At 38.9% G+C, this 27,027-nt stretch overlaps 1 protein-coding gene across 1 annotated transcript in view; it reads left to right on the top strand.

Moving 5' to 3' along the window:
- LOC120386491 (RIMS-binding protein 2-like) overlaps positions 1-27,027 on the top strand; it is a 390,924-nt gene that overhangs the window by 282,648 nt on the left and 81,249 nt on the right. The window contains exons 17-19 of the mRNA XM_039505876.1: positions 15,403-15,507; positions 23,037-23,087; positions 25,444-25,464. Of these exons, the coding sequence (XP_039361810.1) occupies positions 15,403-15,507; positions 23,037-23,087; positions 25,444-25,464 (177 nt within the window). The remainder of the gene's footprint in view (positions 1-15,402; positions 15,508-23,036; positions 23,088-25,443; positions 25,465-27,027) is intronic.

The following is a 27,027-nucleotide window of genomic DNA, read 5'->3' as shown; positions in this document are numbered from 1 at the left end:
CTTCAGTGAACTCTCAAGGTTACAAACAAGATTTTTCTGCAAAGAACGTTTGATTAATAATGCTGGCAAGCTTGAGCTGATATTTGTCATAGATAGAACTGGCCAATATTTTTTCGATGCTTGGAAACTATTCACAAATTCTGGTCTGATTTGGCTAATAGTTTTGGCCAAAAAACCCCCAAAAAACCAAAAAATTCAGAAATTTTGAAACAAACTGTTTGGACAACGTTGAAACAAAAAATGCCAACTTAAAATGACATTTTTTAAAATGTTTTGTTTGACCTGAACAAAATTTTGGGAGTTTTTGCATTTTGTTGAGAAAAACTGGGAAAAATCACTTTCGGTTTGAAACAAGCCAAATTATTTTTTGGATTTTTTTGGTTTGGCCATTGAACCAAAAAATCAATTATTCACTCAGCTCTAGTTGTAGATGCCAACCATGTATTTAGAAAAGGGTTTGGGAAAGACTTGGTCCTTGATTCATGCTTCCACTGACCTCAGTGGGAGTTCTGCCATTGGCTGCAGTGGAAGCTGATTTGGGGTCTTTGGAGATACATGTGATGATGAAAGCAGGTGCCTGCCTCTCTAATCGTTAACCTGGAGAAGTCTCATTGTGTTGCTGCACTTTCATGAACACTCCCTTCCAAAACTCCTCTCCATAACTTTTATTTAATGTTGACTGAGAGATGAAGAAAAGGCTTTGAATTTACCAGATGGGGATCAATAATGGATACAAGTTACATCTCAGTGAGCCACTAGAGAACTGTGGGAATGTCAGAGTCAAGCTGTAAAAGCAACAAAGAATCCTGTGGCACCTTATAGACTAACAGACGTTTTGCAGCATGAGCTTTCGTGGGTGAATACCCACTTCTTCGGAGTCAAGCTGGCTGCTGCACATGCCTAACCATCCCAGGCTATGTCTACAGTACCCCGGTAAGTCAACCTACACTACGCCACCCCAGCTACGGGAATAACGTAGCTGGAGTCGACGTACCTTAGGCCTAGTTACTGTGGGGTATACACCGCAGAGGTCAACAGGAGAAATTCTCCCGTCAACTTACCTTTCTCTTCTCATCGGGGGTGGAGTACAGGGATCAACTGGAGACGATCTGCTGTCGATTTGGCAGGTCTTCACTAGACCCGCTAAATCAGCCGTCGGTGGATCAATCTCAGAGATTCGATCCCGGCTGTAGAATAGACCTGCCCCCAGCAAGCTTCAGGAGGCCTGAGCCATAGTCACTCAGGCCCTTCACTACCCTGAATATTGCTCTGAAGGAGATTAATGGTGTTCTAGTTGCCAGTGGACAGTCGGCACCAATAGAATGAATTGAAAATTATAGTGCAAATAAAAAATACATGTACTGGAAAAGGAAAATTAAACTGCATACTCGAGTGGAGGTATCATGTACTGCCCTCTGCCTGAGACCAATGTCGCCTTCCCTCTGAGCAAGAAGGGACGCCTTCTCTTGGGCCGCAAGCTAATTTACTTTTTGTGTTATTTCCTTCCTGGGCTTCTGGGGAATAGAAAACTGACAGCTCCACAAACACTGCTGAATGATGTGCTACGCCACTCTGATCCGTGCGCTAGCACTTGCCATGGACCGTGACAGGAAACCAAAGCTCATTTCACAAGGGACTTGGCCAGGATCCCCATGTAATGAACCTGGGACACAAGCTAGAGAGATGCAGAACTTCACTGACTCCAGGGGCATGTAACAGAGAGAAGAAAACCAAAAAAGAAAAAAGGAAATGAACTGTAAATCCATGGCTCATGAGACGCCTGAAAAATAGACTGCTGTGAATTGACAGTAATTTGCATTTAATCAAGTTTAGTGTCAAAATAAGAACTGTTATTGGCTGGGCTTTTACACCAGTAGACTTTGATGTGAGAAGTAAAACCTGTCTTCTAGTTCAGTATATATTTCGTCTATTAGATCCATAGAGATATATTTTGCACTTGCAACTCTGCTATGCAGATGGGTGCAAGCTGAGGGCTTATTTATTATTATTGCAAAAAAGAGTAAAGAACCTATGCACAATTCAGGAAGGTAATCTGATGGAGTATGCACCTCAACACTGCTTGGATGTGAAATTTAGCAAACATTGACTTGAATTGAATTACTCCATTTTATACTGTTGTAGAGCAGACCCTGATGCAAGGGTCTTTGTTTGAAAGTGATGTTGACTTGTTTTCCACTAAAAGAACATTTGTAACAATATCAGTGCTTTTTTCCCTGATACTTTGTATGAGACAAAAGTGAGCATGACCCCTGTGGATTTGCTGCTATGGGCAACTGAATGCATTTTATGTTCTCTTCTGAAACCTATTGGAAATACAGGTGAAATAAATTAATATTTGTGAAATTTAAAACTCCCTTTTTCTGATCTTCAAAGCAACCCATCTGTTTAGATATTTTCCTTAAGATCGACTGGATTGCAGCAAAGCAGCAACATCTTGTTGTGCTATAGCCTTTCCCCTAAGGAGCAAAACATTACACGTGGAGCCGTATCTCCTTTTTGCTGTGTGGCAGTAATCAGCAATACTGATAAATGTGTGCTACTGAGATGCTAGGAATTGGAATTTTTACAAGAAAAGAGAATTTCTGTGATGACAGCATCCAGGGAAGCTGCATTTAAAAGTGTCCCAGCCATAATATAATAAAGTGGTACTTGAACCAAAACCACCCTTGAGTTTTGTTGATGTTTTGATCTGAATCTGAATGACATGGTCAGCTGAATCAAATCATTGTATCCAAACAGCCCCGAACTTTGGGGAAGTTCAAATTCTCTTATGAATTTTGCCACTCAGATCCATCTCTATAATTTGTCTCAACAGTACTAGCATCAGCACAGGGCAGCTAGAATTTGACTGCCAGAAATTTCACATATGAGCTCACAGTCATACATAGCAAGCCTGATTTTTGAGGATTCACTGTCAAGGCAGACAATTGATGGGAGAGGAAAGAGAGTGGTAAAGTGACTTGCTTAATATTCTGCACAAGGTAAATAATGGAGTTGGGAGTAGAGCCCAGATCTCCTAACTCTCAGTTTTGTGCCCTATCCACTTGATGACACTCGTGCTCAGGCGTCACATTCGAAAGTTCAGGGGTAATTACTTTATTCAGGTTTGTAGAGAGGAAGTTGGGAGGTTAAGCCCAGACCCTTGTTTAATTTATTTATTCTCATTAACACGTATGTTTGCACACTAAGGGGCTGATCCAACTCAATTTACTCAATAAGGACTCCCATCTAGTTCAGTAGTAAAGTGGCATGGTTGGGCTCTTCCAGTGATGCTAAAGATAATAATGATACATAGGCAGTGATCCTGCAAACTGCCCTGCACAAGCAGAGGGCAGGGTCTGTGCAGAGCAGTTTATAGGATTGGGCCACCGTTTGCAGCCTGCTGCTTTCTGGTTTGAATGAGTGCTGTTTTAGCAGTATGATCCAGAGGGAGAGCACTGAAAGAAGAGACAAGTGTTTGTGGCTCTCAAATGATGTGAAATGTGAGAGCTGGTTGGGAGATGATTTTTTTTTCTCCAAAGGAAAAAAAATATCAAGTTTTTATTAAAATAAAACCAATTTTCAGTTTTTGGCAACTAAAACAGAAAACTTTTCATTTTGAAGCCAGTGGTTTTCAGCTGATGAATATTTTCACCCAAAACTGTTTTTTCCCTCCAAAAAAATGTTTTTAAAGAAACTCCTTTATTTTTAATGAGAAAGCTTTCTGTGAAAAAACTTCTGAGCAGCTGTAGTAAACATGAAAAACTTTTAATTATTGTGCTAAGAGGAGAGAGAGAGAGAGAGAGAGAGAGAGAGAGAGAAGGGTCTTTGGGAGCAAGATTCCCAGATAAAGCACATTCCAGTAACATGCAGGCAGAAAAGGTTCCAAAAGAGGATAATTGGATTCGTTTCTTGCTTTCTGTCTCTTTCTCTCACACTCATGCAGAGCTCCTTTCAGAACTCAACAGTTTGCGTGATTTGCCAAGGTTTGTAAAAGTTGTGAGAAGCAAGACACTGTGCTTCTCTCTCTCTCTCTCTCTCTCCCCACTCCTTTTCTGAAGGCTTTTAAAAGACAAATTATCTCAACACTGGGTCCCCAATTTTAGAAGTTCTCAAGTGTTTACAGTGAATATGCAAGTGTACAAAGATGTTTTATGCACATATATCCCTGTTGTGTACACACCCTTTATGGGCCTAGAATTGCTGCACACTAGCACACTAGCTAGCACACTAAGCTGTGGGCATGCTTTTTAATATTGCAGTGCACTGATGTCTCCATACCCATTTGTTATCCAGTTAATTTTCATAAAAGTGACCTTTCTGAGGGTAACTTATTCCATCTCTAAACTTAAAGCATGTTCACCACAGACTTCTTTATTGACTAAATTTCTACTGTAATGATTGTCTATAATAATAGTTCCGCTGTAACAGTTTTCTATATCAGATTTTCCACGACCATAATTGGCACTGATTGGCCCCTTTGTTGGCAGTTTAGCAGGAAAGCTAAAGATAGAATTAGCCAAAGAAAGTGACCATTTCTTACTTCTAAAGATGGATGCTCCAGGTCAAAGCTGAGGTGCATTGGCAGGGCAGTGTGAGGAAACTTGTTCTGCTGTTTCCCAGCTTGTCTGTCAATGATATCATCAGTGTGTTGTCGATATTACATCTTTCAACAGGGATATTTTAGGGGCCAATCCTATGAGGTGCTGAGCTCCCTAAATTCCCATTTTGTCTGTAAAGGGTTCTGAGGGCAAACTTTTAAAATAGATTTCCATGAGTCCCTGAGCCAAGAGCATTAAGATGCATTTAGATCGGCTAGGGACTCAGCTATTCCTGGAACTCTTATTCTCAGACAAACCTGTAACTACTACCAGCCATGCTCCCCGTGTCAGATGTTATGGCTAAAATAATCTATTGTGGATTTACTGCAATTATCTAATCAAAGTAATGCTGCATTTATTCTTCTTGGGTTTAATCCAAAGGTGAAAAACTAGGGACTAAATTAAGTAAACCACACAGTTTCCCTCCAGTTTATGGCTTCTCCAATCTCATGTATTCCTCCATAAATGAAACACTTTCTCACAGCTAAATTCCCAAAAGCCTCATGTTAAGGAAGAAGTCTGGCATACTGCAGGCTGACATTTAAAAGTAAAAGTAATTTGTAATGCTTCATTTACTAAAGATGTTATAACCACCAAAACTGTTTCTCTAATATCTCTCCTCTGTGACTTCTCCCACGTAGCCCTCTTTCGCTACAGCACCACTTGTGAATGCTTATTTCCCTCTCAGATACACATTTCTGTCTCCCCCAACCCTCTTTTCTTCTGTCATTTGAATGGTCATGAACACATTTAAATCTGTGGCTTCCAAGAAAGAAACGAGAGGGTCATATTTAGTCTTCCCTGAGCACAGTTATAAAGCTGCGCTCTTTTTGTTACCCAGGCAGAGATGTTGATATGGAGATGGGAAAACAATATAAAGGATTCACAGGGTCTGTCCAAAGAAAATTTGACCATGTATCCTACCTAAGGATGAAAGCAAAGGCCACAGAGCTGCTCCAGTTAGTGGAACATGCTGCAGCTTGCCTCTTAAGCAATAAACACTGAAGGAAATGTGCTACACACTGGACCTCTGTATGCTTAGCTGGCTCTTTACTGCCGCAGTTGCAATCAGCATTGGTGCTCGAGTTGGATCTCTCGTAGTTTCAGTGGGAAAGGGTAGTAGATGGGCGTTTAGCAGAGGAGCCCCTTGACTTTGGAAATTGATTCCGGGTGCTTGGTCTCTTAGACTTCAGGGCCTGCATGATGCAAAGCCCATCATTTTTTACCGGCCTTTGGGGAAAGTGGGTGAACTGAATATTTGGGTGGTTGAAGATATTGTTTTGGGAATTCTAAGGAAATACTTTTTAATGTAACATACTGTTAACTTGTGATATTCACTACTGCAAGCTATTGTAGAGACAAATAATTTACTGAGATTAATGCAGGATTAAATATATATGTGGATAAGAAGAGCATCCAGAGTTATATTAATTAGAACAAAATTGAAAGGTTTGATATACAGTTTATAAGATGCTTATTAGTTGGAGTGAGGAGGATATTTCTCTCATACTATAGTGTTACACAAATCACACCTTATTGTGAAGTGTCTGGCATTTTATTTCTTCCTCTGAAGTTTCTGGCATAGTAACAGGATAATCAGCAATTAACTTATTTTGGCATGACTATTCCTGCCATACCTCCGTGGATAAGCCACTGTTACTCCCTCTTTGAAGCAATTTTCATCCACCAAGTCAATCAGTTACTTTAAAGTCTCCCTTCAAGTCTGCAGTATTTATTTCTCTATTTTCCAGTGCCCTATTTTCTTCATTTATGGCTCCAGTAAAGTCATGAGAGGTCATCATAATGTGTCATATATTTTACTAGACTTCTCGGTAAAGATGCTAAGCCAATATAAAGTTATTAAAAACAGATGATGGCTCAGAGCGGCTCCTTAGCTCCTGGACAAAAACCTCCTAAGGTTTCAGTTTATAAATGGCTCTTATTCAGGGTGCTCTATTTTATGGATTTTTTTTTAGCCATGCCTTGTCTTTATCAGAGCCAAACCTCTGCAAGCTGGTGGCCGGTGGGATGATGAACTGGCCTCATGTACCCAACCTTAAGTCTTGTCACTTTTCATAGTCTGCTTCGTAGCTCTTTTTTGAGATTTCCTGGGGCTCGTTTTCTAAGGAATGAGATAAAGGGTTGAGTCTTCACCAAAAGCAAATCTCTTGTCTTTTTTTCTTCTGGGCTATTGTTAAAGAGAGTACTTTTGCCAGATTGCTCCTTCCCAGCTCACCTCAATCATGACCTGGTGGGATGAAGCCCGAGTGCATTGAGAGAACATGTTAGACTCTTGGCTTCAAGCTCTAAGTCTCTCTTTTTTCTTGTTTTTCTTTTTTTGAGCAAAGATTGTGGAAGTGCTGAATGGCATCAAAACGATGCTGGGAGGTAGATGGGAATGGATGATTCAGCAAGTTTAGTGCACTAGCTAAAAGGGAAGCTAAGAACTGCTGGTTTTGTAGCCTATTTTAAATAGCTACTGAAACCGGCCACTTAAAGAGATGGGTCTTCAAATAAAGCTGGAGCCCAGTGGTGTTCAGTGATCACTCAGTGGTTACGGCGTTTGCCTTATTCTGTGCTAGTTCCAACTGGCTCCACATAACGACAAGAGCTTCACAGTGTTCTGCTCAGACTCACGGCTTGGGAACCTCAGCCCTTATAGGAACAGTCCAAAATATCATGGTACTCAGATACACCCAGATACTTTGGGGTGATCTTTTAAGACAGGAGTTTGTCTGTTACTAGTGGTCTTTTGCATGTTTCATTTCACGAGGTTCACATGATTCCCAGTTTCTAGGGAATGCTTCTGAACCCAATATTCAGTTTATGCAGATGGGTCTGAGTGAAGTAGGAACAGTGTTTACTCCTTGTTTTATAAGACAAGTGTTTTTAAATATTTTCGTCATTGGGAACTATTCCCATCCCTTCTATCATGTAGCTACATTGTCTCAGTACACAAACATTTCATTGAAAGATTGCTTTGTAATGCATTAGCAAACAATGCTTTTTTGTGTAAGGAGAAAGAGGAAGTAATTGAATAAAGATGACATTTAGCTTGTTGATGATAATGTTGTTTAAAGATCCTAAAGTAGCTTTGCATCCCATAAGCCACTGACTGTGGTTTTACTACATACTATGGGGACTTTGGATCCTCTTAAGCCTCAAAAGCCAGAGAAAAGGCAGTGTTTGTGGTGTTCCTCTAAGTCAGATTTTTCCTTCACAAATACATTTCTATGAGGAAAAATGTCTAGTCTTGCAGAAGCTTATATTCCCTGCTCTGTGCCACAACCCTCGACTGCCTGTAGTTCAATTGCTGCAGGGATTCCTAGGCTGGGGCTGCAGGAGCTTGTGCAGATTGCCTTTTCCTATGCCTCTGGCAGCTAGCCCCACAAAACCCTCTATTCCCTGCTCTGTGCCTCATCCCTCTGCTTGCCTGCAGGCTGGGTGCTGGGGAGGCCAGGGGACTTTAAGTGGCCAGTTGCACTGCAGATTGTAGGGCTCAGGCTAGAGAGGCTCCATACGCACTAGAAGTCCCCCAGCGGTATCAAGTGGTACTGCACCCAGTAGAGCATCCACCGCATTACACATTTATGGTACTACCACGCTGGTAAAAGACCTTGTAGTTCTCCCTGGCTTTCTGGTGAGAGACTCTGTTTCCTAGTGTCATGACACGTGTTTTGCCTAAATCCTGGCCTGGCCTGGCCTGGCCTGTACAGACATGGAAGGGACTTATTTCACTGCATCCCTGCCCTCTGCACTATAGTCAACAGATTTCTGAAGCTGGCCCCTTTCTACATCCTGCAGTGGAGTTCAGCACATAGACCGTAGTTTGCAGCAAACCAGCAGCTCTGAGTAGCACATGAAGGCAGGAGGAAGGTTGGGGACTTTCACAGGAGAAAGCAAAGGCTCACACTAGTACCTTTAAGGGAACCTATCCCTAGTTAGCATTGCAAGCTGAGGTCACAATCAGAATCAGAGCTGTGGTGCTACTGTGGCCCAGGTAATTTTCAATCTCCCCAAACTTGTTTACTCAGTCTCTCTGCCCAGTTGCGTCCTGGGGAATATCTCTTACCAGACAAGTTTAGTTTAGCAAAATGTACACAGAGCACACTTATGTTGGAAGCCATTCCATAGTGAGTTCTGTGTTCCCTTTGCAGTTTAGAAAAGGCCCGAGGGACTTCCAACGATGGTGATGTTGTCTCAGTGGTGGGAGAGGAATATGACCTCAGCAGTGACATTTTTGGCTTGGAAGAGTCAGAGGCAAATATTAGGATGGCTAAGGACATCGACAAGGGCTTTAGCCCTGAGGATAATGAGGAAAGGGCAGGTTTTGGTGATATTAAAATGACTGGTCATGAGGAGATGGGACAGTAAGAGTCAGTGATGATATGATGATGCAGTCCTGATACAGTGGAAACTGAGTGCAGGTGGACTTGTTTTGCTCTGACCTATTTCTAACCAATACACAACAAATTACTTGGTGCATATAGATAGATAGATAGATAGATAGGCATGGCAAAAAATAATAATAATAATTTTTCTGAATAATATCTGTTTATTTTAAGAATTTTTCTATATTGATTTATTTAAACTTTCACAGTTGCAGGAAATTGGGAGGTATAAGAGAACGGGGTAGGGTCTGACAATATTTAATTAATGGCAGTAAATGTTGAGATTCAAAACATTAAACTTTATAACAGTTAAAACACACATTGTCAACATCGCATGTCAAAGTATTCAAAGTAAATATCTTTAAATCAAATTCTCAATAAGTTCTCAAGCAGAATTTTCTTTACTTTGATTATTTGTAAATTTTGATTATTATTGATGGAGATATCTTTTCATCTGTGTTTGTACGGCGAAATCAACATTTATGGATATTTATTGATAAAAATCTAATTTTTCCAAGCCTACCTGTATAGTAGTCCTGCCATTTCCCCCTCACAGTTGCAGTTACTCTCTGTTGGTCAGTGATTTGGGAGATGCATTAGAAAACATTGTGTCATGGAACCAAAGTGTTAGATCACTCGCCTTTTCTCCCAGAACTCTTCCCTCATTAGGGTTCCTCTTCCCTCACCTCAAGCATTCATGATATCGCATATCAATTCTCTCTAGTGTTGGCTGGGAACAAAACATCCTGAGCTGTAGTTTTCTGGTTTAATTAATCTTTTTTAACTCATGCGCTAGGTACTGAAAGAAAATCCCCGATAAAAGTTTCCAGAGCTCTCTGGGGAGGTAGAGGCATAGTTTGGGGACTGGTATTGAGAAGCAGGCAGTTTACTGCTCCTGAGGCTTTGCTATCCAGACAGCTCTGCAAATATGTGGTATTTTTAAGGAGATGTGGACAGTTTGAATGGCTTACATGATAAAAACTCTTAGTTTAAAAGAATTACAGGTGCTTGTTTTAATCACATATTTAACCACTGACAATGGTCGGGACAGCTTTACAGTTTCCAATATATATGTTTTTTCTGATTGTACTTAACTGTCTTATTTCTGTATTTGGGAGGGACATTAGCATATGCAATGTGAGTATTATATATGATAAATGATGTCCAAACCACATTATCAAATAGGGTAATATTTCTAAGGTTTCATGGTACCAGTGCAGCACCATTTTTAACAATAGAATCAGGAATGTAGCACAAGAAAGTTGGTTTGGATATGAATTTCAACCCCAGTTTCACAGATCTATGGTCAACCTCTGAAGTGAACTGTTTGGGAGAAGCTCTTTGTAAACATGCACAAACCTAGCTCATTGCTCACTTTCAAATCCCTTCTTAAAATCCACCTGTGCTGGGATACCTATAAAAAATTTACAGTGGCCAGGCAGGTAGTGTGCTGAGACCACTGCCTATCATGCTGATCTATATTATCTCCCTGTTTCTTCGTGCTGTCCATCTACCCATTGTCTCTTGTCCTACTTTGGTTGTAAGTTGTTTGGAGAAGGGACCATCTTTTGGGTCTGCTTGTACAAAGCTTAGCACAGTGGGGTCCTGATTGAGGACTGGGGATCCTAGACACTACTACAGTGCAAATAACAACAACCTTTTGCATGCTATTTAGCCTAATGTACATCATGAAATGGATGGAATTAACTGGGTATTATTTAATTCTCATTTTACCCTTGAAAAACTTAGCTTAAAAATGGCCAGCTGATTTCCCATCTCTGAAAAGGTTTGAAGAATATTAAGTCTGGTTTCCATGTTAAGAAAGAAATTTAGTTATTCCTTCTATCATGTCAGGATGTATTAACTCAGCTGAGGAGTAAGTACCAGAATGTGCCGAATTAGCTAGCTCTCTGAAAAGTTAAATATAGGTAGCCTCTCACAGAAAATAGTTTTTTCCTGATGTGCAGTAGGCCATCTTTTCCCCTTCACTCTTCCGTGACAGCAGTGTCTGCAAGAGCAGATGACAAGCCCTTTGATCATTATGTTCTGGTGTGAATTAAGTTTGCACCACATTCAGTGTCACATCCTACTTATCGTTAGGAAACAAGGCTCTGATATTTGAAAGTCAGTTGAGTCAGTGTTAATGTCGGCAACCAGTTATAAATATCCGGGCTTTAAAAATAATTCTGCTCCCAGGGTAAGGTTTTCTACCAGTTTTCTTGCAGTTGTACATAATGTCAGCGTCCTCTGCAAAACCTCTTCCCCTCTAATAGGCTTGTTGTGAGGGATGGTGTGCTCACAAAAGCTGACACAGGCAGGGCTTCTGAGCAGAGCCCCTCTGCATCCTTTAAGGGGGCTGCCAAAGGCAACTCCTGGTAGAAGAAGCAGACAGGGAGCTGGAGTACAGCTGCATAGGACTAAGATGCAACAGAGAGGCTTCTGCAAGCCCACTAGAATCTGCTTCATAGTGGGAATCCTGCCTCTGATCTGGGAGAAACTCTACAAGATCTGGCACCCCCTCCACTCCACCTTAAGGTTCCTTCCCACATTTTTTCTGCAGGAAGAAGTGGCCTGCCGTAGTGTTTTAAAATGTGTGGTCTTCCCCGTGTTTTCTGTGTGCTCTTCTAAATGTATATTTTCTTCACAACATCTGAATGACTCCATGTTTGGGAACTGAATAATCCTTTTTAAGAGGAGGGAAAAATGTGTGTGTGTGTGTGTGTGTGTGTGTGAATTTTCATGTTTAGTGAAGTTCTAGCATGTTAGCACTAGCTAAGGCCAACCATAGCATGGACAGGTGGAATGCAACCACCTTTGTACTGCTCTGCCATGTGATAGACACAGAATTACATCCTGAAGTCACCCGTTAGTTGCAAAAGCCCGCATAAAACCTTTCTGTGTCACCTGCCTTTAAAGCCATAAAGTGGGAATTAAAAGTGCCCAAACCTTCTGTGTGGCAGATCCTTGTCTCTTAAGGATGAAACTTTGGAGATAAAAGGTTTTGTTTACACCAAAGAAGGAAAACTGATATGCCGTTGTTTTCTCTGAAAACTTAATGCTATCTCCTCCTCCACCTGCTTTTGCTGTCTCGACGTGGTTAGATTGTAAAGCAACATTTCAGCAATTATAATACACCGTTGAAGACTTGCACTAAAATGACTCTGAGATGCACTGAGGTCAGACTAGATGACCTAATGTTCCCTGAAATTGGTGACTTTATGAATTGCTGATTACCAAATATTGAGATTAAGCAAACTGACAAAAGAAAAGAAAAAAGCTCAATGAATAAGCCCCCTGCATTGCCATATGTACTTTGTCCATTTATTTTTACAGATCTAGTTTAATATTATTAATTATTTATAGTTTCTTCATAGTAAATGTGCTGTATCAAGTCTTAGTAACGTCCGACTGAGCTACAGCAAATCTGCTATTAAATCTTTGAGGTGTGGAATGAGGTTACTGGATTTTTTGTAAGAATGTTTGTCTTTGCAGATTATCCTAGTGAGAATTGTATTGTACTGTGTATGTTCTGCCCCAGTGTTGCCCTTAATGTAAGACATTTAAGGAAGTGCCATCAATGCCTGCATGCTGTAAACTTCTATATGAGAGCTGCTGAAAGCACCTGGGTAAAAGATACATGGTCTGATTCTAATGTCAATCAGGAGTAACTTTACTAAGTCACTGGAGTTACCCAGTGTACATGAGAGGAGAATCAGTCCCGCAACCTTCGGCCATAGCCAAATGCTGAGAAAAGTAGCTATTTCCTATCAACATATTGGGGTAACTTTGTAAAACACATGAGGATTTAAAGCCTGTAGCCCTGGTTATAAACTCTGCAGTCAAGAGGCTAAATCCTCAACAGAAACTGCACAAAACCCTAGGTAGAGTTCAGAATAGGCTCCACTGAAGTGCAAAATTGTGGGATGAAATCAGACTTGTCTTGAAGGCAGAGAAGGTGCATTGGCTTTCTGTTTCGTGCCTGTTCATGGGCCTGTGTGACTGATGATATTTCTGTAAAGGGATACAGTGGAGTGCTAACATTTCTCTTCCAAAGATAATATTCCGGGCATTGTGTGTCTGCTATTAGAAAGACATTACTGGACTCTCCTCTCTTGTTGGCTGTTTAAATAAAATAGTGTCTCCAAAGTAAAATTAACGTAAGTGTGCTGTACAGTTTTCTCAGAGTGAAACATTTGTAGACACTAGAGTTCAGCAGCAGCCATTTGCTTGAAAGTAGGTTGCAAACACCATTGCAGAAGGTTAGAAAAGCGCGGTGCCACCTGAGAACCCAATTTATGTGTGTGAATCCATGATTTTCAAATATACCTTCCACCTCCTTCACCTAATTCCAGCAGCAGTGGCGTCTGAACAGTTCAGGTAAACAACCTGCCCATGTCCAATGTAAAGGAATGGGAAGGACTTTATTTTCACAGAATGTGGACTTTTTAACCACTAACAGGGTTTTAAATTAATGCTTGTCACTGTTGTCAAGAGAAGCTGCTCAGCAGCTGCTGATTACTCGCACAAGGAATGGATCTAATCAGTTTCTGTTTAAATGCTGGTCCACCACGTCTAGCCCTGGTCCCTGAGTTCCTTTTGTTCTTGAGTGTTAGCCCACAAATGAAGGTGTATGCCTGTCAACTCTGAATTTTGAAATAACCACTTAACTTTGCTTGAATTCATTCAAATGGCTAATGCCAGAGTCTTTTTTTTTTTTTAAGGCATAGGGGAGGCTGCATTCTTGTTCCAAGTCATGCACTCTAAGTAACAAAGTATATTAAATCCCCTTGTTTGTGTTTACTAGACCTGTGCTCCACGTTGAATCATTCCTTTATCTCCTCGCAAACGTCAGCAGGAAAGTACCAGTAGGAGAACTAGTGCTGCAGAGCACAACAAAAAGTTGCTAACTTCTTCCCAGTGTGCTGTTGTGTTCTGATGGGCCCTGTGGAACTCTTACATGAACAGAATAGTCAGTTGCCTGTGCTGGGGATGGTGGAGCAGATTTAAACTCACACGAACAGTTTTTAGGCTATATTAGCTTTGTGGGAAGGCTTAACAGATTGAAAGTTACACAACATAAACAACATTTTTTAAAATGACTAATGATTTTTGGATGCCTTGATTTTTAGTCAACCAAGCTGAGATGCCTTTAAAAGGGCCCAATTTTCAGAAAGTGATGAGCACCCACTCTCTGAAAACCAGGCCTTCTTAAGGTGTCTCAGACTGGGCACCCACGCAATAATTGATAAACCCTAAATCAGTAGTTCTGAAGATCTTGGGCTGTGGTTTTTTACTAACTCATCAATAAAAAGTAAACATTAAAGAACTCAACCATCAAAGTGAAACCAGATAGAATATTGAAGATGTTGCTGTCTTCTTAGCAAATACATCCATATTGGTACCAGCCAACCTCTTTATACTGTCCCCCTTTGTTATTAATACCACGTAGCCCAGAGTGATAACTCATTAAAGAAGACAAACAATAGACCCACTTGGGTAAGACCTTTCTCTACTACACAGTGAGAAATTCTGACCCCCATTATAGTCAGTGGCAACCCAGTATCATTTCTGCCCGCAAGCACAGTTAACTGCTATGGCCACAAGTACCATATTGTGCTTGTGCTCTCAATCTGTAATATCGGCTTCAGCAGGGAAGAGATCGGAATCTAGGAAGAGATCTTTTTCTAATTCTCATTTATTGCACAAGGTGATTTGGAAGTATAGTAATAGGAAGCTGAACTTTGTCATCCTTTAATGAAAAAGATTAGTATCTGCAAAGGATGTCTTCAGTTTGTGCTCTGAAGAGTCCTGCATCATATTAGTTTGGGTCATTAAATGAAGGTTTTCTTTAAAAAAAAGAAAACCCTATATTTTTCAGTACTGTGTAGTCAATTTTATCCAAATCCACCTATCTTATTTTTGCTGTGTATTTGTTGTTATAAATAATAGGCAGAGCATCAAGGTCAGAATGTTTCTTTCTGATGAACATGCATGAAGCAAATGAGAGAACAGGATTCCAAATAAAGAATCAATTAGGGAATTTGTCAAGCTAAAATTTTCCTGAGATGAAACTATTTAATATGACACAGTTTGCAATGCTCTGATGAGGTGTCTAGGGTATGCAGTAACTCTGTCCTCTGCTGGAAGGAATATGAACTGCTCAACTGTGTGCCATGGGCGATATATATTGCTATCAACTAATGGAGATCCATATCAAACTAACCATGCACTGCAGTGGAAATATGCCCCTATGGCCTGATAGAATAAAAAATCTATCTGGTTTGCATACCCTCGATACCAAAGAGATGTTATATTGAGATCAGCATCATGCTTTAAAATGTTAGCATATTTGATTTCAGAAAAGTACATTAAAATCTTCTAATAAGTTGGTTTTCTTTCCCCTGAAACAGCATATGCGAGAGGCTGCTGAACGGCGGCAACAGCTGGAATTGGAGCATGAGCAAGCCTTGGCTGTTCTCAACGCAAAACAGCAGGAAATTGAACTCCTGCAGAAGGTAAGTGAAGAAAATGAAAACCAAGTAAAATGGCAAATTGCAGTGATTGGACATGGGTAAAGAAATGGATCTCTGAGTCTAGCTGAGTTTAATCTGAGTCCATCTAACCAGCATCTGCTTTCCAAAACTCATTCTGCTCTTTTTCTAAAATGTCCAGACTGACTTCTCATGCAGTAATAGTGTGTGTGTGTCTCAATCTTTGATTTGGATAGCTATATTTAGGCTTGGAAGGATTAGATTTTTATCTTTAAATATCAGTAAAAAATCTATTTTACTGTACACACCCAAAGAGATGAAAACATATTTCCGTTAATGATAATTGAAATTTACACATACGAAAAGTAAGAGACATTCTTCTTGAGAATTTATTAAAGTTTGATTTAAGGATATTTACTTTGTATATTTTGACATGTGATATTGACAATTTGCGTTTGAGTGTCTATAAAGCTTTAACTTTTTGAAGCTCAACATTCAGCCCCCTGCACTGAGGCAGGATTAAGTATTAATTAGACCATCCCTGACAGATGTTTGTCTAACCTGTTCTTAAAAACCTCCAATGACAGAGATTCCACAACCTCGCTAGGTAATTTGTTCCAGTGCTTAACTACTCTTACAGTTAGGAAGATTTTTCAAATGTCTAACCTAAATCATTAGCGCTCTTTCAGTCTTCTAGAATTTCCTAGGTATTCTAAGATTTATTAAAAATTAACATCAGTGGGCTAGAGATCTCCTCACTCAACTCTTTTAGGACTCTTGGGTGCATGTTGCCCAAGCCTGCTGATTTAAAAATATTTAATCCTAGCAGATTTATCTGATATCCTCCTCAGTTACTAATGGACTGAAAAGTACCTCATTATCTTCATATGATAAAATCCTTCTTCTTTCCCAAAACAGAACAGAAATATTTAATGAACACTTCTTTCACAAACTTCTACTGCATTATTATTAACAATTTTACCATCTCCATCTAGTAATGGATCTGTATCATTGCCAGAATTTCTTTTGTTCCTAATATACTTAAAAACACCTTCTTATTGTCCTTTGTTCTGCCAGCCATGGAATTTTTCTTGATGTCTTTAGCTTCCCTTATCAAGTTTCTGAACTTCCTAACTGCTTTTTCCATTTGTAATATATTGCTTTTTTATTTCTAATTGCTGCTGTCTCTTCATCACTGAACCAGGATGGGTTTTTAACCAAAGTTGTCCTCTTTCTTGACTGTGGAATTGTTGCTTTTTTCCCAGTTAATACATTTTTTCTTAAAGAACTCCTAATTTTCATTCAGATTTTTCTGTCTAAATATTTCATCCCAATCAATTTTTCTCATAATTTTCTTCAGCTTTGGTAAATTAGCCCTTTTGAAGCATATCTGTCCTCTTTGCCCATATTGAATGTAATCATGTCATGATCACTGCTCCCTAGGCAACCACCAACTTCCAGTCCAATGTAACTCATCATAATGAGGTCCAAAATAGGTAGCTCATGTTGGCGGCAATGCTTTTTTGTTAGAAATTTATCATCTATAATTTTTAGAAACTTTAATGATGATTTACTAGTAGCTGCCTGAGACTCCAGCAAATGTCTCCCAAATTGAAGTCCCCCCAAACAATACTGTTTTCCCTTCACATACAACAGACCAGTGTTTAAGGAGTAATGCATCCTGTTGTCTGCTTTGAATTGGTGGTCTGTAACAAACCTCCTCCACCACCCCATCGCAAGCGTCAATAGTTGGTACATTGATCACCCTGGCTTCAATTTGACCCATACACTCTCCTTCACAATATAATTGGGGTTCTTAGTGTGTCTTTTCCATTGTCTTTCATCACATAGATTCCTGACACCTTAACATGTTCATTTATGAAAGGATGGAGATGGCTTTTCTATTTAGACTATGTTATTTGTGGTAGGGATATTCTCTTGCTGTGTGTATGTACAGAGCCTAGCACCTTGGGACCGATTTTGGTTGAGGCTTCTACCTTCTTCTGTAATACAAATAATTATAATACTGAAGAGAATATTCTGTAGAGATGCAAAAGTGAGGGGACTGGTTTGGCAAACCAGATGGACGAGGAGGTTCAAGTGGTTCAGGTGCTAGTCTGAGACTCAGGAGACCTGGGGTCAGTTCCCTGCTCCCCCATTGATATCCTGGGGGACTTTGGGCATGCCACTTAGTCCCTCGGGACCAGATTTTCAAAGATATTTAGGCACCCAGTGAGATTTTCAAAAGGGCCTAAGCAAGTTTGTGCCTGTTGTTTGTAATGGGAGGTAGGTGCCTAACCAATTTTGGTGCTCTTGAAAGTATCAATAGGAGACTATCTGTATCTTCAGGAATCTAAATACCTTTCAAAATCTGATGCTCCGTGTGTCAATTCTCAGTCTCTAAAATAGAGCTAGTACCCCACAGGGGTATTGTGAAAATAAATACCTTAATAGATTGTGAGCGCTGAGAGATATGGTAATGGAGGCCATATAAGAACTTAGATAGATTGACCAGAGTTGGGAGGCTGTTCCGTGCACTGAAAGACAGTGTGAGAAACGGCATCTAAATGAATTAGTAACAGAGGTTAACATTAGGGCTGCACTGATCTGCTCCCTGAAGATTCGGCACTGGCTTACATTCAAAACCTGGGCTAACCTCTCCAGTTGCCTGTTAGGCTCTCATTAGGTTTGCCTTGCCCCCTTTTTTAATGTTGGATATAGCTAATTGCTTTAGATAGGCACATTAAAATACGACCAGCATGCACGAGGCAGTAATGTTGAGGTGTGATAGATTTGGAACTTGCATGTCATCAGCATTAATATGATAAGGTTCCAAGGTAATGTGCCCCATTAAACAAAGCCCAAAACTGCTGCTTTCTGATACCTTTGCTGTATTGTTTTGATAGAAGAATAAGTAATTATTCTTTTTCTATGTACATGCATGCTTTTATCCCCAGCACGCAGTGTTTATCTAGTCCTTTGATCTCGAAAAAGAAGAACATAATATTGTTAATCCAGACTTTATGGTGATACAGACTCGGATAAAACAGTGATTCACCAGCAAAGTTTATTACGAGCCTGTGCAATGGAAGGGGGAGTTAACTGTTCATGCAGTTTTCCTGATCATTTATCAAGAGCTTGTATTCTGGATAGATTTTATTAAACTTGTGATGATTGATAATGTGCTGGTTTCTGTTACCTGTCATAATGTTTCCTGACACTCTAGGAATCAATATTTTATCAGATGCTAGCAAGAAGACTTATTATTATAGTACAAGAAGAAATATGACTATTCATCAGTGCCAAAGGAGATGTTGTTATCATGCAACAGATTAACGTTCAGTTTCAGTATACCGTCTACAGTGCCTTTAAGGTCTGATCCAATACCAATGCAGAGCAATAGGAGTCTCTCCACTGATGTTAATGAGAGTTGTATCCAATGGGTCAGATCCAGCGAAGTTAGTGCAGCTGCGCTGATGTACATCAGTGGAGGTTCTGCCGCATTACACTGGAATGTTTATGGGAAATGGTTGTCCTAATGAGGATTGCTTATAATGGTGTGTATGTGCAGGAGTAAGGAATATAGGGGCCTCGATAGTCGGTGTGCCACACTGGTACATTTTGCCTGCCTGACATAATGGTTAACAAAAGGTTTTGACGGATTCACAAATCTGGAGCAAACTTCATTAAAGTTCACTGAAAGGGAGATAAAATGAGGTTAGCAGGAAATTACTGGCTGCTACAGATTCCTTTGAGGTTTCTTAAAAGCCTTTGGCTGTCCCTAACCAGACTCAGATAACTGAATTTGTGATTGGCAGGACAAAACACTAAATTCTGTGCTAGACATCTCTCTCTGTCTCTCACTTCTGTACAGTGAAAAACATTTACGTGTTGTTTGGGGGAGTCAATCCATGCTCCACAGTCTCTCCTCTTGAACCCTTCTCCCCACCTCTTTCTATGTTACCAAAAGCCCAGGCTTAGGCATACCTCCCTTACAAAGGATCACACTCTAGCATCTTTCAACTAAGGATCATAAAACAATTTACAAATGTTAATTAATCCTCAAAAATGCACCAGCACACAGGAAAGCGAGAGACCGATAACATTTTATCCACTAGAAATACAGTCACCTCTGGTGTGGAACAGTGTTCATTTAACAGTGCGCATGAATACTCCACAACAATTGAAAACAGGAAGTACAAATGAAAATGCAGGCATTGTTCAGATAGACAAACTATAACATTGTAATTTGGCCAGGACACTAATGTTCTGAGATCTTTAGTGGCCACATGGCCATCTGAAAAACACACATCTTGTACCAGAGCACCCCCTACTGGTTTAAGAAGGATGTCAATTCAAATGTTAACTCAGATCAATCAACATATATTTATTTACTTTGTAGTGTGCAATATAACCTTAACATATGATGTAGCCCATTACTGCATTTGGGTAGTTACCCCAGTGTGCATTATTATTTTTTAAGATCATGTTTATATTGACTAATGTTAGCTTGGGTAAACTTTCCAAATACACAAGGAGTTTATATAACCATAACAGTACCTACATGCACACCCCCACCCCACCCGCAAAAATCCCTCTTTTATAGTTCATTCAATTTGGTATAAACCTAGGGTAGAGTTTTCACTATATGTCTGCTAAAATTGTACAATTTCACAGCGAAATTACAGTTGTAGCGACCTAATTTGTCAAGGACCCAGAAACTAAACTTAGGCTTGACCAAGGGCACTGAGAGTTTTTAAATCTATTGATTAAATATGTGAAATTCAGATAATAATTTTATATAAACTGGAATACCAGTCATGAAACTGATGTTTTAGCGGAATTTCACCATATTTTCATGGGCATAGAGATTTTACTTATATATAATCCTCTGTGCTGTCCATTGATAAAACCTACATGTCCCATTTACAATTAATATGTTTATATTTTTTAATTTAGCTGAACTATAACCTAAATAACAGTTCCCAAACTGATTTATGGGCCACCTGTGGTTTATGAAGCACTTGCTAGAGGCATGCAAACAGCTAATTGGTCAGGGAAGGATTAAATAGCTAATAGTTGAAAAGGCCTTTACAGATGCAATGCATCATACGTGTGCTAAGATGCCAAAGTGTTTATGTGCTTTGCTGAATTAGGATCTACCTGTTGTTACTGGATTTGAGCTCCAAGACTAAATAAGTGATATGCACATAAATATGTACATTTTCTCTTTGAATTTCTGGCAGCGGACTTTCCTCTACATTTTAGCTGTCATGTCCTTCAGGCATTAGTCTTAAATATTGCTTCCAGTCCATTGTAGTAGTTAAATGTCCATATCTTATTACAATTAAATTGAACATTTTTTCATTGGCAGTTAACACTGTTTTACCAATCATCAAACAGCCCCATTAAAGCAAATGTTAACTATTGCCAGTTTTTAAACTGTTGAGTTGAATGTCGTTGCACATAATTGCCCACCACCGTCTGCATTGTGGCAAAATTCTATTCCATTTAACTCCTTTACCATGAAATTTATTGTTGGAAACAGTTTTTGTCACTTAACTTGGATGATTTTAGTGGTCATATTTATCAGAGTGTTTTGTTGTTTTGTTGTAAAAAAAAAAAAGGCATGCCATATGTACTGCCAGCTGAAAATAGATGTCGTTTAATTAGCTGATTTCATCAAAAATTTTCATTTGATTAAGATCCATTCATTAAGATTAAATGCTTTATAACTTGGATTCATTAAATAAAATATTTCATAGAGCATTTTGAAAATTTAGCATATTAATAGCATTTTAAAGTCATATATAGATATAGAGAGATTTTTGTTAGCCATTATATTTTGTTACTTGAATTATAGTGAGGCCTCTCATGTAGCATCTCCAGGGTCCTTGTCTTAGTTTATTTAAGCAGTGACAATATTTTTCAGTATTTGAGCAGAGCCACCCTCCTCATTCTCACCTAATCCAAAATCTCTGTTTTAAAGGAGACCCTACTCAGAAGTGATAGAGCAGGCAGCCAGCCATATCTGTTACCTTAAAAAAAGAATCTTTATTAAATGATAGTTTCAGTGAAACCATAAAGTTGATTTAAGAACAGTTAATTAACTTCATTTCCCCATGTATCCCTGATGCCTGTCATATCATCATAAATTTGCAGATTTTTCCAATTTTTGCAGAGACACAGAAATGAACATGAACTATACCAGGGCTTCTAAAATGAGTTTTAGTTTGGCTTCAGAAACTTCAGTAGAACCCTGTATTTCTCTCTCAGAGATAACAGATAAACAAAAGGGAACCAAAGCTGCATCCTTGCTTGGGCAAACTATTCCCAGAATCAGGTCCTGGATATTTAGGTTTGATCTTTCAGATAATTCTTAATCCCACATTCTTGTTTACACTTGCAGTTTTGCAGGTGCCATCAGTGTGTAGCTGTCTATAACCGAAATGCAGACATACTTGTGGGCACAGATGTCTGTTTATTAAGGTCTTGTCTTGTCTTCCTCATGCTGCTACTTCCATTGACTTTAATGGGGCTACTCCTATTAGTGAGGCAAGCAGTATTTTACCTAAATTATTCCTTTGATGCAGAGAAAGAGTCTCTTAACATAAAACTGGTTTCCACTCCAAATCTTGCACATGGTTTTTCAGCACCTCTGCATCTTTGCAGATTTCCACAACATAGTTTTAAGATACATTTTTATTAAACTGGCCTCTAATAAGGCTCAATATAAAATGAATTAGAGGTGAATTTGCTGGTGAAGAAGTTAAAACCAACCTTTGTGAGGCATGCTGTAGAGAGACATTGTTAGCAAAATTTGGAATGGTTAACAATAGCTTTATCCTTCTCTCACTGCTATACGGATAAAGGATCCCATCTGGATGGGACGGGCATATCTTGGGGGGGGAGGGTCTCATTATGATCCTGGAATAGAAAAGGGTGAGAACCATCAAACAATAGGATTTTAAGGCTTTATCTATTAAATTACACTTTGCAAAACAAAAAGGATATCTATCTACTATGTAGCAAAATTAAATAAAAAAAAACATTAAAAATCTTCTAATGGTTTTAGGTTACAACAGATCGCAAGACATCTCTCATTTTCTCGCAGGTTTGAATCATAATCAGGGCACATTTGAAGTAAACCCTAAATGTTGTACTCGCAATAATATTGACACCAAACGTCTGACGGCATTGCAGCATTTTATGAATTGTTTTGTTACTTGACTTCAGTAGGACCACTTGCGTTTAAAGTTAAGCAGTGTCAGTGCCAGATCCAGTCCCCATTGACTTTAATGGACTTTGGTTCAAACCCATATACAGTGTAGTAATCAGTGGCATTTTGTTGAGTTAACGGGTGATATGTTCATATAGTGCTGGCTCTGATTATTAAACTTGATTTAATTGTATTTTATCTGACTATAAGACTATAAAAATATGATTTAAAGTGTCATATTCAGGCAAACCTGTAGTTATTTTTTATTCTAGTGCAAAATGAATATGGCATGACTGAATAACCTGGTTTCTTCCTTTTTTTAATTGTAAAAAAGGCTCAGGTTGAAGCAAAGAAAGAACATGAAGGCGCAGTTCAGCTGCTAGAGGTAAGGAAGCTATTGTTTATTCTTGTCACCGTTATACCAGTTCCTTTCTCATTATAGTAATACAAGACCATGATTGCTTCTTGCATGTTGTAGTAATTCATGGGTAAATATTCCTCTTCATTTGTAACTCATATATGCATTAGAGGATGCTGCTATGGTCCAATGGCTAGAGCACTGAATTGGGAGTCCAAGAAACCTGTGTTCTCTTACCACCCATAACTTCACGTCTCTATGCCTCAGTTTCTGCATCCATAAAATTGAGATAATGAGACCTTTCTTTGTGTACTGCTTTGAGATCTATGGATAAGAAGTGCTATTATATAAGTATTATTATTGTTTATTTTCCATCATTCTATTGCAAAAGAGTCTAAGGTCAGTTTATAGCTCAAAACAGTTAATGGTAAAGGTAAGATTGCATTAGCAATATGTGTCCATCAAAACTCCTTCTATTCATCTATCAGGAGAAAAAAAAATACAGAAATATTTGTTTAAAAGTTCCTTTGTTTTATTTTAAATCAAGGTTTTTACACATTTCACCTTAAAATTGTACCTACCGCTAAAAAGAGGGAGAACAGAGGAAAAGGGAAGAATAAAAAAATTTATATTAGCTTCATTAACAACTTCTCAGAGCAATTATGATCTTGGCACAGAGCATTTCCTGGGGATTAATGTTCACATTTTTACCTCCCAGCGTCGTTAATTTGGCATGTAAGGTGGCCTGTAATATTATGCTGGACCAGGGTAAGGGGCAACCAAAAGCAGCAGAAATTAGACCTGGTCGAGAAATTTTCAACAAAACATTTTTTTCATGAGAAAATAGCAGTTTATTGAAACTGAAACTGTTTGCAGAAAAGGATCAATTTTGACAAACTTCTAATTTTGAAAAAAAAAATGGATTTTTTTTAAATAGTCCAAATTTAAAATTCTGTTTTTTCTGTTCTAAACAATTTTTTATTTTGAAATTTAAGCTAACTGTACTGTTAAAAAAAACTAACAACAAAAGTCAAAATCCAAACAAAACATTTAAATTGACCTGAGCTCAAAATTTTTGTGATTGTTGGTTTGTAAAAATGTTCAAGATTTTGGTGATTCGTCCTGATTCAGAATAGGCAAAACTTTTTAAATCTTGAAAAATGTCCCAGAGTGGGAAATAGTTTTAGCAGAAATGTAGTAATGTAGTCTGCTAGAGACTGATTAAAAGCTCATTGGAGTCAATGGTTGATGTTTGGAAGTGTAGAACACCTCCTACAAGGTGCTAAGAATAAGTGCTATGGGTGCTATGAATAAGTGCTTGTGGTAAGCAATACCTCTCAGTTAATTTCAGTGCTGGTCACTACGTATTCTGGTTTGTATTATCTTCCTATTGCGTTATTTGTAGCACTTGAATGGGTAACATATATAAGACAGTATATGTAAAATAGTAAAATGGCACTCTAATTGCAGCCAAATTTCTTTTTATTGTTCATTTCTATTTCATACATAATAGATTGTCAGTGATGAGTAACAAATTGTTCCTTTCTGCCTGAGACAAATATCACACTAGTCACTATGAATTAATAACCACTTAAGAATATATAAATTCATCAGAAAGACGATACCCATAAATAGGTTGGCTGCAGCTAGTACCTTGTCAATGCTTCATTTGGTAAAGAATGTCTTGGCACAGTGTTTTGGAAAAAATACATATTTTCTAGTCCTCCCTTTCTTCTGTGTAACCACTTCTTCCATCCATGCACCTACCTCCTCATGTGTTGATGGAAGACAGAACATTTTGGTGCAATGATCATCTATAGAAGAAGATTCTGTTTAGTTAATTTATGTATGTTTTATTTCCTTGAAAAGTATATTTCTTCACAGGAAAAGCTTTACTCGTATGCTTTCATTATTATCATATATATTAAAATTGATTTTTTAAAAGATAATGGAGTGCCTTCTGGAACGTATATGAGACAAGGGGAAATAAGTGGAAATAAAGCATACAAATGATAATATATATATGCCTTGAAAGCCAAACAAAATTCCTGTTTACCTGATTTGTCTGCTACCTCTGATTTGCATAACCCCATCAAAGAAAGTTTCTTGGCCTTTTGTTTTATGTTTCACTAAGCCTATTCATTTTACCATTGTGTTTATTTTATCTGCCTTTTGAGATTCAAGATCAGCAGCCGTATTGATTTCTGAAATGTACAGTGTGATTTGCATTAGTGCATGTTTTTACATGTGGTAACTGTTTCAATATATTTTGTTCTGAAATGTAAAAAAAAGTGTTCAAAACTGTATTTTATTTCTTTCTTTATTTCACATCTCTTTGTTTACTGTGTCTTGTTTGGAATTTATTGCTTTGCACTTCACCCAGAACACCTTGGACAGCATGCAGGTATTTTAGGGCATAAATTCTCCTCCCTTCCCCATCCCTATTCCCTTCCATTCAAAATGTATGTGATAGTCCTGCTTTCCCTTGCATGGAATACATGATAGAACCATTGTTATGCAAGCATGCTTGGCACTGGTATTGTTACAACCCGGGGAGGAAGGCAAGTCAAATTACCAAAGCCAGCAGCTCTTTCTGCAAGAGGTTAGCCTTTGAACATGGCATGATTTCTTAATAGCAGCTCAGATACCAAACCTGAAGTGATGTTCTTATGAGTATGCTCAGTAAGAATGGTTCAGTGTTTTATGCAAAGTTGTGACTTTCAGACTGTGTGGATTGTGTCTGAATTCAGAGAGATTCTTTGTTAATGTAAAGGAAATTTTACAATGCAGTACATTAAGAATGTATTCACCTGTGGCTAAATTATTCAGCCACTCGCCAAAAGGTACTGCTGCTGCATGAAAAGATAAAATCTACAAAATGATATCCCGGGAGCAGAAAATGTGATTTAACCATTAGCCTGAATTCAAACTGTCCACCTGGAAAGTGGCTCATCTAGTCTTACGTCTGCCTTGTGCAAACAATATCTATCCTATAATAGAAAAAGTCTGCTTCATTCTAGATTTTAGAAACCATTTTAGATTTTAGAAGCAACACTGTTCATTATAAATAACATTTATATATGCAGTTTGGAAAGTCACAAGTGAAATAGATTCAATCCAGTCTGCAGTGGAAAATTACTTTCTCACAAAACTGTTGTACAGTTGGGCACTATAAGTGGTCTCTAATTTAAGGAAACCATGGACTAGAATCCCATTTCGGTTAGGTCTGAGCTGAATTGATAAAGCTATGGAATGGAGTATCAAATTCACAAGTGATGCTTAGGTCTTGTGCTGCCTCTCTGCACTGGGATACTTTGAGGCAGATATAGAAACAATGAGACACGCCCACCAGCATATGGTTAAATGTGGCGGCAGCAACTTTATTAAACTATTAACCAATGAGGAACCACTGACGGAGCTACCCAGCAGGGTTGTTCCGGTATGGAATTCAACTGGGCATGAATAACCCCATTCTCTACAAACCAGAGGGTGAGTAAAAGGGCAGTGCCCCTCTACAGAACCAAGGCTGCCCAGGGCTCTTGGCAGGAAGCCGGAGTCCCAACTCATTCCCTTCATCCTCACCAGAAGTGGAGAGGTGAGTAGTGGGGAATCCCTAGCTGTGCAAGACAGAGAAGTGTACATCCTTACCATACCATGTTGTGTTTGGAAGCCCATTGAATTACAAGGACTCACATCAGACCTTTTTTTTTTTTAAACCCACCACCACACTGGAACCTGCCAAAGTTGCAACAAATGTAATGTTGTAAACCCCGGAGCTGGACCTCTGGGATGCTGGATAGAAGGTGGAAAATACTCAAGCAGCCATTTGCCTGTTTTGCCATATGGGAAAAATGCCTTCCAACCACCCAACAAAATTTAGCAATCAGCAAGGCCCCTGCCATCATAAGAGATCCAGCATACTTGATAAGGGTGGAAATGGATGGAGCTGGAACAAAGCCAAAATGAC

The sequence above is a fragment of the Mauremys reevesii genome, linkage group 18, assembly GCF_016161935.1.
Source record: "Mauremys reevesii isolate NIE-2019 linkage group 18, ASM1616193v1, whole genome shotgun sequence".
Taxonomy (NCBI): domain Eukaryota; kingdom Metazoa; phylum Chordata; order Testudines; family Geoemydidae; genus Mauremys; species Mauremys reevesii.
The sequence above is the reverse complement of the archived record's forward strand: the minus strand, read 5'-3'. Positions and strand labels throughout refer to the sequence as shown.